This window comes from Anomaloglossus baeobatrachus, chromosome 2 (assembly GCF_048569485.1).
Source record: "Anomaloglossus baeobatrachus isolate aAnoBae1 chromosome 2, aAnoBae1.hap1, whole genome shotgun sequence".
Classification (NCBI taxonomy): Eukaryota; Metazoa; Chordata; class Amphibia; order Anura; family Aromobatidae; genus Anomaloglossus; species Anomaloglossus baeobatrachus.
This window is the reverse complement of record NC_134354.1, coordinates 69,807,146-69,819,151: the sequence shown is the minus strand read 5'-3', so window position 1 is coordinate 69,819,151 and position 12,006 is coordinate 69,807,146. Positions and strand designations below refer to the sequence as shown.

General features: G+C 41.6%; 1 protein-coding gene across 3 annotated transcripts in view; it reads left to right on the top strand.

The window, feature by feature from the left end:
• The window catches only part of ROBO1 (roundabout guidance receptor 1), a 1,692,467-nt gene that overhangs the window by 1,127,649 nt on the left and 552,812 nt on the right, over positions 1-12,006 (top strand). Inside the window, exon 1 of one of the 3 annotated variants that reach the window (XM_075335087.1) lies at positions 726-1,421. The exons of the other annotated variants lie outside the window; for them this stretch is intronic. Within the exon in view, the coding sequence (XP_075191202.1) occupies positions 1,364-1,421 (58 nt within the window). The 5' untranslated portion in view covers positions 726-1,363. Of the gene's footprint in view, positions 1-725; positions 1,422-12,006 lie in introns of those variants that run through there. 3 annotated transcript variants of the gene reach the window in all.

Sequence of the window (12,006 nt, the reverse complement as noted above, 5' to 3'; positions counted from 1 at the left end):
TGAGTTTGTGTGTGTTTGTGTATGTGTTTGTGTGTGTTTGTGTGAGTTTGTGTGTGCTTGTGTGTGTTTGTATGTGTTAGTGTGTGTGTTTGTGTGTTTGTGTATGTTTGTGTGTGTTTGTGTATGTTTCTGTGTGTTTGTGTGTGTTTGTATGTGTTAGTGTGTGTGTTTGTGTGTGTTTGTGTATATTTGTTTATGTTTGTGTGTGTGTTTGTGTGTGTTTGTGCATGTGTAGAATGGCACAAAAGGGGACCAGGATGGGACATTTAACAAGTTGTGGAACGAATTGTCTGCATTGCAATAATTTCCTATGGGAAATCTTGCTTTGCTGAACGAGTAACTTGGTTAACAAGCACACTCCCAGAACGGATTGTTCTCGTTAACCAAGGTTCCACTGCACATTGGAAAGAACAAAAATCATGTTGCAACAATGTCAATAAATGGGTTATATATTTAATAAGAGAAACAAAACGACCACCTGGATTTCCTTTAAACTTGATGATAGTGATAGAAATAATGTATTGATAAGGAGAATGAATGCAAATACAGTATTTTTGAATGAGCTGCAGTACGCTTGTATGACCAGTAGATGGCAGCAAAGAGCCTGGCGCTCAAGCTGTGGAGCTACATGTGTATCAACAACAAAAGAGCCGGGAATTGTAGGCGGCTCCTTTAAGCAGAGTTGCTGTGAGCTGCAGGCATCGCATGTTTAGAATGAAATGGGGATCTGCTCCGGTCAGAGCAGGAGACAGGAGGGATAAACACAGGACTCTGCAAACTTCCCCCCAACAAGCCAGCTGAGCCCAGGAGAACCAAGAGGATCTGCAGCATCCCCTATGAGCACTGCCTCGTCCTGTGTGAAGGATCAAGTAGAGGAGGATTGCAGAAGTTGTGAAGGATCTGTGCAGCTGAGGGATGGAAGACATGCAAATGTGATGTCCCAACAATCCCAGCTTTGGCACTCAAAGGGTGGCAAGGAGACCAGTCCCAGGAACACTGAGGGCTCCACAACCTCCTCCTTGGCTGAAGAACTCATCGGCTCCACAAGAAGTTGGGTCCTTCTGCCTTGAGAGTTTGGGAAGATCAATTCCAGGAAGGAGGAATGAAGAACTCTCTGTAACTCTGTGGATTTCAGGATTTTTGGAGTCCTCTGCTTTTTGTCCGGAGACTGGAAGTTCTGCTGTAACTGCTGAGAACCCTCCTGAGCCTCTGAGCCCATCACCTTGGGATCTTAAAGAAAGGTTGCTTATATTAAGCCGCTTGGATTTACAATATTTTTGCACAAGGAATTATTGGGTTTATGATCCATATTTTTCTGGGTTTTCCTGGTTATGAGATTAATATCTGAGAGTACTGGACTACAATGATTGCTGCAGCCGCTTACTTTTGCCTGCTGTGTGGATCGATATGCGTCTCATCAGGTATGAATGGACCCAGGCAGCATCGCTAGATTGTTACAGGCATTTATGTACTTTACTTATATATTTATAAATGCAGGTATACATCATGAAGAGGCAATGTCACCATTGTATCTAGTGGCTATTGGAATGAATTGTGTTAGGCTGTACTGTTCTTTTCCTAAAGAGGTTCTGCAGCAGCCTGTGATTGACAAATGGCTTTCCCAGATTAAATTCACACCAGAGGGGAGGGAAAGAGGCCAATTGACATGGTGAAGCCTCCAAACTTTAGCAAGGTGCCATGAATGTTCTATGTCTCATGTTCCCTGGAGCAGTCATGTTAGTGTCATAATCCTATAATCAACCCTAATTACCTGCTCAAAACTCTGGTCAGAAAGCGGCTAATGAGATCCCACCTCAGCCAGGGTGCACTGAGATCCAGCATGACCTGCCTGGACTACAACTCAGGGGTATATGTGTATATATATATATATATATATATATATATATATATATATATATATATATATATATATATATATATATATATATGGCCTGCCTGGACTACAGCTCAGGGGTATATATATATATATATATAATATGGCCTGCCTGGACTACAACTCAGGGGTATATGTATATATATGGCCTGCCTGGACTACATCTCAGGGGTATATGTATATATATATGGCCTGCCTGGACTACATCTCAGGGGTATATGTATGTATATATATATATATATATATATATATATATATATATATATATATATATATATATATATATATATATATGGCCTGCCTGGACTACAACTCAGGGGTATATATATATATATATATATATATATATATATGGCCTGCCTGGACTACAGCTCAGGGGTATATATATATATATGGCCTGCCTGGACTACAGCTCAGGGGTATATATATATATATATATGGCCTGCCTGGACTACAGCTCAGGGGTATATATATATATATATGGCCTGCCTGGACTACAGCTCAGGGGTATATATATATATATATATGGCCTGCCTGGACTACAGCTCAGGGGTATATATATATATATATATATGGCCTGCCTGGACTACAGCTCAGGGGTATATATATATATATGGCCTGCCTGGACTACAGCTCAGGGGTATATATATATATATGGCCTGCCTGGACTACAGCTCAGGGGTATATATATATATATATGGCCTGCCTGGACTACAGCTCAGGGGTATATGTATATATATGGCCTGCCTGGACTACAACTCAGGGGTATATGTATATGTATATATGGGCTGCCTGGACTACAACTCAGGGTTGTGTGTATATATATATGGCCTGCCTGGACTACAACTCAGGGGTATATGTATATGTATATATGGGCTGCCTGGACTACAACTCAGGGTTGTGTGTATATATATATGGCCTGCCTGGACTACAACTCAGGGGTATATGTATATGTATATATGGGCTGCCTGGACTACAACTCAGGGGTATATGTATATATATATATATATATATATATATATATGGCCTGCCAGGACCACGACCCAGGGGTATATAGATATGGCTTGCCAAAACTGGAACTCAGGGGCATATATAAATAAATAAATATATGGCCAAGTACTACAATTCAGGGTGGCTTGGCGCAAGGATTTATGTTTCAGGGGCGCATATATATATATATATATATATATATATATATATATATATATATATATATATATATATATATATATTATTTATTTTTATTATTTTATTTATTTTTATTATTTTATTTATTTTTTCGGTGAAATGGGACCAGGCGCAGTGCACGGTGAGGGCTCTGACTGAGCTGAAATATTTCTGGCTTGAGGTCAGATGAGCCTTTCTCTTACACATGTTAGAAATTAGTCTGATTATTACAGAAGATCAGGTTCAGTTAGAATAAGTGATTGCTTCTACTCTGAGCGGGGCAGCCTTGCAGAAGTTGAGAGGTTTTCTTCTTTTTTTTCAGAGGTGGGGGATCTAGTAAGTAAATGGCACCCAATAGACAACCTGGACTTGTCCTATTGTTATTCTACAGCACCAAGCTATTCCTCTGTAGTGTCTGTTGTAGCCCAAGGTTGTAATTAGAGCACATTTGAAGGGGGCAACAGGAAACCAACCCCCCACCCAGAAGTTTAGAGAGACAGATAATACTTGGTGCAAAACTTATTGAAAAAAAAAAAAGTTGTGGCTATAGTAAAATACAGACTGTGTAGTTTCCTTTCAGGTCTACTTTGAAAAAGTTGGAAAAGTTTCTCATACTTTGATGATATGTAATAGTTTGGGACAGAGCATTTTTTGGCTTAAAAAAGTTTCAGAAAGTTTTACTTTTGGTCTCAAGTGATAAATTGTGTATTCTGATTTGGAAAATCATAGAGAGTTGGCTCGTTGGTACCTGGTGTCAAAACTCCTAGATGGATATATAGATGATTATAAAATTAGAGTTTAGATTAAAAAACAGTGATATATCGATTATAGATACATAGATGACTTTTAATAACTTTTTTTAAAAAAAACATATATTACCAATTGCTTTAATGCAATCAAATGACCCTAGTATCTACCTAAAGCACTTACATTAGTGCTATCATCTGCTGTAAACATTTTATGTTTTGTTTAATAATTATATTTTGCATTATTAACCTCAATTTTGTGGCATTAAGTTTGGGAATGACCATCGAGGAAAAGCCAGAGATTATAATTGAATGGAAAGTTTTCTGTACAGCAGATACTATGTGTCAGGGTACAATATTCAGTCGGGTGACAGTATGTGATATACTATATCTTCTATATTTATGTATATCGCTATAGGTCTATGCCCCCGCTTTTTGTGCTGTGGACTCGTCACGTTGTTCCTTTTCTTCAATATTTCTTCTATATTCTCTATTCTATATTCTATTCCAGAGTTCTCAGTCTCTTACGGGACAGTGCATTCAGTCACATATCCCACAGCGCTGTACACTCTGCTCCTATAAGTCCATTTATTTATTTATTTATTTTAATTTTAAAGGAAACCTGGGTCTAGAGTGAGGCCTCATTCAGGCGTCAGTGATTTTTCTTCTTTGCCAAAAATAAATCTAATTTTTCTCATTAGTATTTGGTCAGTGTTTCAATTAATTTTTACTGTCAAGTGTATCATCAATAATTTTTCTCTTCTATAATAAATAAATTGCACATTTTTTTTACAATGTTATAAAATGGATAACAGGCAGATAAGCCTGTGTGCAGTCAGTGACTTTTTTTTTAGACCTGTATATAGGTTATATGGCGTTTTTTCTGCATTTTTTTTAGTGCAGTTTTGTTTCAAAACTGCATGCAAATCCTTATGCCAGCAAAGTCAATGAGAGTTCTGAGGTTTCAGCGCATGTTGCTTATTTTTCCCATGCAGATTTGGTGCAGAAAATAATCTGCTACCTTTCAATTTTTTCTGAGTTTTTAGTAGCGTTTTTCCATCCCAAATGCATGGCAAACACTTTGGAAAAATGAATGGAAAAAGCATAAAAAAACCTCAGCTTTTCTTTCTGCGAAGAGATGAAGAATCGTCTACAACCAATGTGGGCACATAGGCTTGATCTGTGAGTCAGATCAAACACATACCTAAGTTTTTGTTTTGCTTCTTTTTGTGTATTGCAAAAAAAAACTAAAAAAAACACAGATGTAAAAACTCTATAGAGTCTATAATGGATACATTTTCTACCCATGAAAACCTAAATACAAACAAGTACGGGATTTACAAAGGAGTGAGAAGGGGTGTAGAAGATTTGCTGATTTTGGGCAAATTAGACCCTAACTTAGGACTTTAGAAGAAGCAGCGTCACCAACCGGTGTCCGTACACACAAGGCCTCAATCCAGATCTCCAAGAATTGCAAAAAACACAAATAGAACAAGTAGCCATAATAGTTTATGGTGCTATTTAAATGTCTCTGATTTTTTTATATTTTTTTTCTAAAAATTAGGTAGACATGTTTGTTTTTTTGCCAAATCATGAATCCAAATTACCCTTACATATGTAGGAGATCTGTGCAACTCACTGACAGCGCACAGAGGGCATCCATGATAAACTGTGCAATGTATAGGAAAAGCTTTGTTATCTGTCGCTAATAAAACACTGATGATAAAATTGATACTGATGACACACTGATGGCCGGTGCTTTGCATTTTTTTAAAAAATCACAGATGTTTGAATGAGACCTTAGGCCTCCTTCACACGTCCGTAATAAAAGCGCATGGTTATTATGGATGTGTTGAATGTGCGTATGGCCCTCCGTGGGCCGTGATTTTGACACACGTGTGTTCTCTGTGTACTATCTTTGATAGCACATCGCGGGCAGGGTCCTCTCTCCTCCTGTACCAGTCTGTTTTGTATTGTTAATGATTATTGTATGTCTACCCTCTTTCACTTGTAAAGCGCCATGGAATAAATGGCACTATAATAATAAATAATAATAATAGCCCACGGAGATCAGGAACTTTTTACTCACCTTTCCCCAGTGATGTGGTCTCCGGCACTTCTGTCTCCGGCGCTGCTGCTTCCGGGTCCGCTGTGCAGTGAATATTCATGAGCGTAATGAGCAGGCCCAGAAGCAAGTGACAGCAGTGCTGTAGACAGGTAAATATAGAAAATAATTTAATTTCAAAGACCCGTGTTTTCTCTGGTACGTGTCACACTGATGTCACATGGATCACATCAGTGTGTGGTCCGAGTGACACCCGAGCTGGAGGAAAAAAATGGACATGTCTCCGTGTGGAACAAACGGACACACGTGTGCACGGGATGGGGAAAAACAGGGATGTGTTTAAATAAATGGGTCTGCGTGTGTCCAGGTCTCCGGTACATGTGAAAACGGATGTCATACATACCGGGATCATGGAAGTGTGAAGGGGTCCGTAGACAGCTGTCTAGCTGATATATCTCCCCTGACCCCCAAAATGTTTTTTTTTCTAACTAGGAAAGAGGAATGGGCCACAACCAGTTTTCCGTGGACACGTATGCCACACGTGTGTGTGTGATTTCAGTGAGTGTCTCCACTGGTGAATCGAGGATTGAACTTTTTGTCTCCTCTTCGTGGAATGTGCAATTAAGTCACCTTAGAGAAATAAATAACTTTTTCTTGGGGCTAATTTATGGCAGTGGATTAGCTTCAAAAGGATTAGATCACTCTCTGTGTTAAAGTTTATTTGCATGTTTAAAGGCAATTGTCAGGGTGATGTATGGAGGAAGGGAAGATTAGGGGGCAGATAAGGGGTTTAGGGGCCATTAGTTTGTGTTTGAATTTGGGTTTCTGACTGCTCAATGTTATCAGGACTTCTGTGCTTGTGTGGATTGATGTGTTTGCTCTTCATGCTTTGCAACAGGAAAAGGTCATTCTCTGAGAAATGGAGCATGTCAATTGTGGGGACACATATGTTGTAGGACTAATAGTATCAGCATGAATTACCTAGAGAGAGCCCCAGTAGTAGTGCTATGATGACTCCAGCAGGTGTACAGCTTTGCGGGGTGCAGCTGTTGCCATCACACCCGAATCCTGGTAGCTGAGAAAACCCAAAGATGCCATGTAAGTCACCAATATTGGAAATGGACAAGACAAGTTGGGAACCTTGGGTCCTAGGGGATTCCAGTTACACTACTCGGCACAGTATAGCAACTTAAGAACTTCCAAGCCTACCGGGGATTGTAGTTCATCAGGGTTAATGGGTGACATATTGGTTTGTATTGTTGTCTTAAGGCCCCGTCACACTAAGCAACATCGCTAGCAACATCGCTGGTAACGAACAACTTTTGTGACGTTGCTAGCGATGTTGCTGTGTGTGACATCCAGCAACAACCTGGCCCCTGCTGTGAGGTCGTTGGTTGTTGCTGAATGTCCTGGGCCATTTTTTAGTTGTTGCTGTCCTGCTGTGAAGCACAGATCGCTGTGTGTGACAGCGAGACAGCAACAACTAAATGTGCAGGCAGCAGGAGCCAGCTTCTGCAGAGGCTGGTAACTAATGTAAACATCGGGTAACCAAGAAGCCCTGTCCTTGGTTACCCGATATTTACCTTTGATACCAGCCTCCGCCGCTCTCACTGTCAGTGCCGGCTCCTGCTCTGTGCACATGTAGCTGCAGCACACATCAGGTAATTAACCCGATGTGTGCTGTAACTAGGAGAGCAAGGAGCCAGCACTAAGCATTGTGCGCTGCTCCCTGCTCTGTGCACATTTAGCTGCAGCACACATCGGGTTAATTAACCTGATGTGTGCTGTAACTAGGAGACTGGGGGCTGGTCACTGGTTGCTGGTGAGCTCACCAGCAACTCCTGTAGCCACGCTCCAGCGATCCCTGCCAGGTCAGGTTTGCTGGTGGGATCGCTGGAGCGTCGCAGTGTGACAGCTCACCAGCAACCTCCTAGCAACTTACCAGCGATCCCTATCGTTGTTGGGATCGCTGGTAAGTTGCTTAGTGTGACTGGACCTTTACACCCAGTGGCTTATTGCACCATCCTGAATCTGTCACCTGATTGCCATAAACCTTGAACAGTCCTCAATTGACATCTATTCCCAACCACCATATACGTACAGCCCAGCCAAGAATGAGGTCGGAATAGTAAAAGTGGAACGAACTGCTGGAAGACACATCGAGGTGTGGCTAATCTCCTAAGAAAATGATGGGTTAGGCATGCTGAGATTCAACATGCATGATCTTTCTTTTAGGCCGGAGTCACACTTGCGAGTGACTCGGCGAGTCTCGCATCGGAATCACCCGGTACGACCGCACACTCTCTGGACAGGCGCGTTTCAGCTGCATAGAAATACATGCAGCAGACCCACTCCTGTCAGGAGATAAGCCAGGCGTGCAGCAAGTCATACGTTCGTGTAAGCGCACCCTTATTCAATATCTTGTAAAGCGCCATGGAATAAATGGCGCTATAATAATAAATAATAATAATAATATCTACCCGCAAGGGAAATTTTTCAAACTTTCATATATATATGGCATATTACATGTTTGGCTGGTCCGATAAACTAATCTGAAAGGTGAACTTTACTACTATGAGTTAGATACCACAGGTGTGATATTGTCCTCCATTTCTGGAGAAGCTGAGAAATAACTGATATGGCGTATACTTGTAAATGGCTAATCTGGCAATGTAGGGCTCAAATACAGAGCTATTCCGTGTGTCTGACCCCTTGGCGCACACTGCTGGATTCGACTATGGGTTGATAATATGGTGGTATGGTACATATCTGGTATGGTCAAGGGATGAACATATCATTGGTGCAAGCTGTGTGGCCGCAAAGGGGGCCAAGAAGTCATGGGGCCCATTTCTACCTCCAAACTAGTTGGAATTGTATATTATGATGAGCTATTGGACTACAAAAGGCCCATATATTAAGGGGCCCTTTTCTGTCTGTGTCCTCTAGTTGGTTTGGTGGTATGATTTTTCTAGTGGAAAATTCTCATGGAAATGCTCCTTCCTTGGGGAGTTTATTTAATTTATTATTTTTTTATTTCCTGAAGCATTTTTGCTGGGTTTTTTTTTTTTTTCATAATCCATTTTGTTGTAGCCTTTTGATTGAGCAGGTTCTAATTTGGAGGATTTTCCATCATTAAATGCTTGAAAGAAAAGTGACGACATTTTTTTCTCCCACCAACTTTTTTTCAAAACCTGAAGAGGAAGAAAAACACTTAAAAGACTGAACATGTGAACAGCAAAGTTCGGTAGTTTTACAGTGCAAATAGGAAGAGTCTTCCAAGCAATATTTTTGAGATTTTTTTTCATGCATTTTTTAAAGTGAACCTAAAAAAACCTCTGGGTGTATATACCCTAACAAGGCTGGCCTAATAAGTAACAAATTATGAGAGAGCTGCAATATTGGCTATGTTGGCTGATATTCTTCAATCTGTCAAGGGCATTGTTGAGCAGAATTTGTTGTAGCACTACTTTTGATTTTTCTTATTTACTTATTTTATTTTTTGAAGCTCTTTGATATTATTTTTTACAAGGCACAAAGTTATGTACTCATCTATATAAATATAGATGAGTGTATGCAGGGCAGCTCAAGGTTTTCGTGGGCCCTGGGCGAAAGAGTCCCAGTGGGCCCCTTCAACACATACGATTCATGATTAGAATATCGATGTTGCAGGGCTGTATATATACTCTCTCTACCCTGTGTGTTTTCTCTCCCATGCTCTCTCATCTCCCCTTTGTTCTCTCCCCCTCGTGCTCTCTCCCTTGTGCTTTCTTCTCCCCCCTGTGCGGTCTCTCCCGCGTGCTCTCTCTTCTCCCCCTGTGCGGTCTTGTCCCCCATTCTCTATCTTCTTCCCCTGTGCGGTCTCTCTCCTGTGCTCTCTCTTCTCCCCCTGTACGGTCTCTCCCCTGTGCTCTCTCTTCTCCCCCTGTACGGTCTCTCCCCTGTGCTCTCTCTTCTCCCCCTGTGCGGTCTTTCCCCCATTCTCTCTCTTCTCCCCCTATGCGGTCTCTCCCCCCGTGCTCTCTCTGTGTGGTCTTTCCCCCATTCTCTCTCTTCTTCCCCTGTGCGGTCTATCCCCTGTGCTATCTCTTCTCCCCCTGTACGGTCTGTCCCCTGTGCTCTCCTCCCCTTGTACGGTCTCTCCCCTGTGCTCTCTCTTCTCCCCCAGTCATCATGCCTCTCTCATCACATAGTGCAGAGAGACAGCGCACGGCAGGTTAGAGCGTATGGGGGAGGGGGGAGACAGTTACTCACTCTCCAAACATCATAAAGGGTTAGGGACAGCATCAGCAAGCAGCGCTAACTGTGTGACCAACAGCAAGTGGGCCCCCTGTTTGTCCAGGGCCTCGGCACTTGCCTGGGTGTGCCGGGTGGTGATGCTGGCTCTGAGTGTATGTAGGAGCTCAGATGATGGAAGACCTTGCACACCTTGATCATGTATGTTCATTTATGGAGATGTCATCAAATATGGTCTATTTCTAATTTCTGCAATTATTCTCATCTCTATTTCTATTCTACAAGGCCTTTGGCACACATGGGGCTTAATGTACACATGCACTGCTTATTGTCTGCTTTCAATGCCATCTATTTATACACAATGTTGAAGGACACACAAGAAAAACATTTTTTTCACGCACACAGATGGAATTGTAGCATGGTGTGGCATAATTTCAGGAATGTGATATGACTCCGAGGGCAGGTATTGTGGACTTACAGAAAGCTGGGCTATTTGGAACAAGGTCAATGTTCTCATTTTATCCTGAGATTTATTTATTTTGTATTCATACAAATCGAGCGTTCTGCAGATTGCGTACATTTCTAAAGGTTTTCAAGACTTTGACTTTTAAAGATCACGGACACTTTTCTATATGTGTAATAGAAGTAGCTAAAAGACAGATTAGAAATCACTGGTAGGTTCATAAATACCGGTACATCCAAAGCAGTCAGAGCAATAATGGAAAAAAAATCTTGTTCTTTGCATATTTTTTTTTAAATATTCGCCTCTAAATATATTCTATATCAAAATGCTGAGCGTTGATATGTTTTCAATGGGCATCAAGGAAAAAGTCTTAGCAGAAATGTTATCACCTTACCAATAAATTGATTCGGGGTTGTAACACCAGCTGCCCAATCCTTCTCTTCCCCAAATTTTCTGTCAAAGGAGTGTTGCTTGGCCTCCATACACAACAAATGGCCAGCCGGTCATTGGTGGGTTCGGCCAATGTTTATCTATGGTGTATTGGGACTTAATTGTTGTTCTCTGTCTCTAATACTTCCAAGGAGAATGAATGAACTTAAAGGAGTTGTCCACTACTTTTACATTAATGTTTTATCTTTAGGATGGGTCATCAATGTCTGATCGGTCGGGGTCCAACACCCTCCAACCCTGCCGATCAGATGTTCTCGGTCCCGGTGGCGGCAGCAGGCAGCTCCATCTTATCATAGTGGTCGCAGCCAGGTACTGCAAATCCACCTCCTATTGATTAGAATAGGAGGCAGATGTGCAGTACCCGGCAGCGGCCACTATCAGAAGACGGAGCAGCTCCGGAACCGAGCATTCAGGCTGCCTGCTACCGCTGTTGGGACTGAGAACAGCTGATCGGCAGGCTTGGGGGGTGTTGGACCCCGACTGATCAGACATTGATGACCTATCCTAAGGATATCAATGAAAAAAAGTAGTGGACAAACTCATTAACCACTGCTCTAGTCAAATGGAAGAGAAATGTTCCCCTTTCTATTATTATAATTTTATTCACTTATATAGCGCCATTAAGTCATTAATTCACAGCACTTTCCAGATATGATCATCACTGTCGCCATCGGGGTTCACTATCTAAATCCCTATCATTATCTCTTTGGAGTTTTGGAGGAAACCAGAACACCCTGAGGAAATCCACACAAACACAGTGAGAACATACAAACTCATTGCAGATGTTGTCCTGGGTGGGATTTGAACCAGAACCTCAGTGCCACAAAGCAACAATGCTAACCACTGAGCCACCATGCTGCCCTAAGAATTGGTGGAAGTCATTGCAACTGGACTACCACACATCTATTTGTTATAACTAGTGATGGGCTAGCACTAAAATGCTCAAATGCTCATTCCTCGATTCGAGCCAGACGCAAGTGACAAGCAT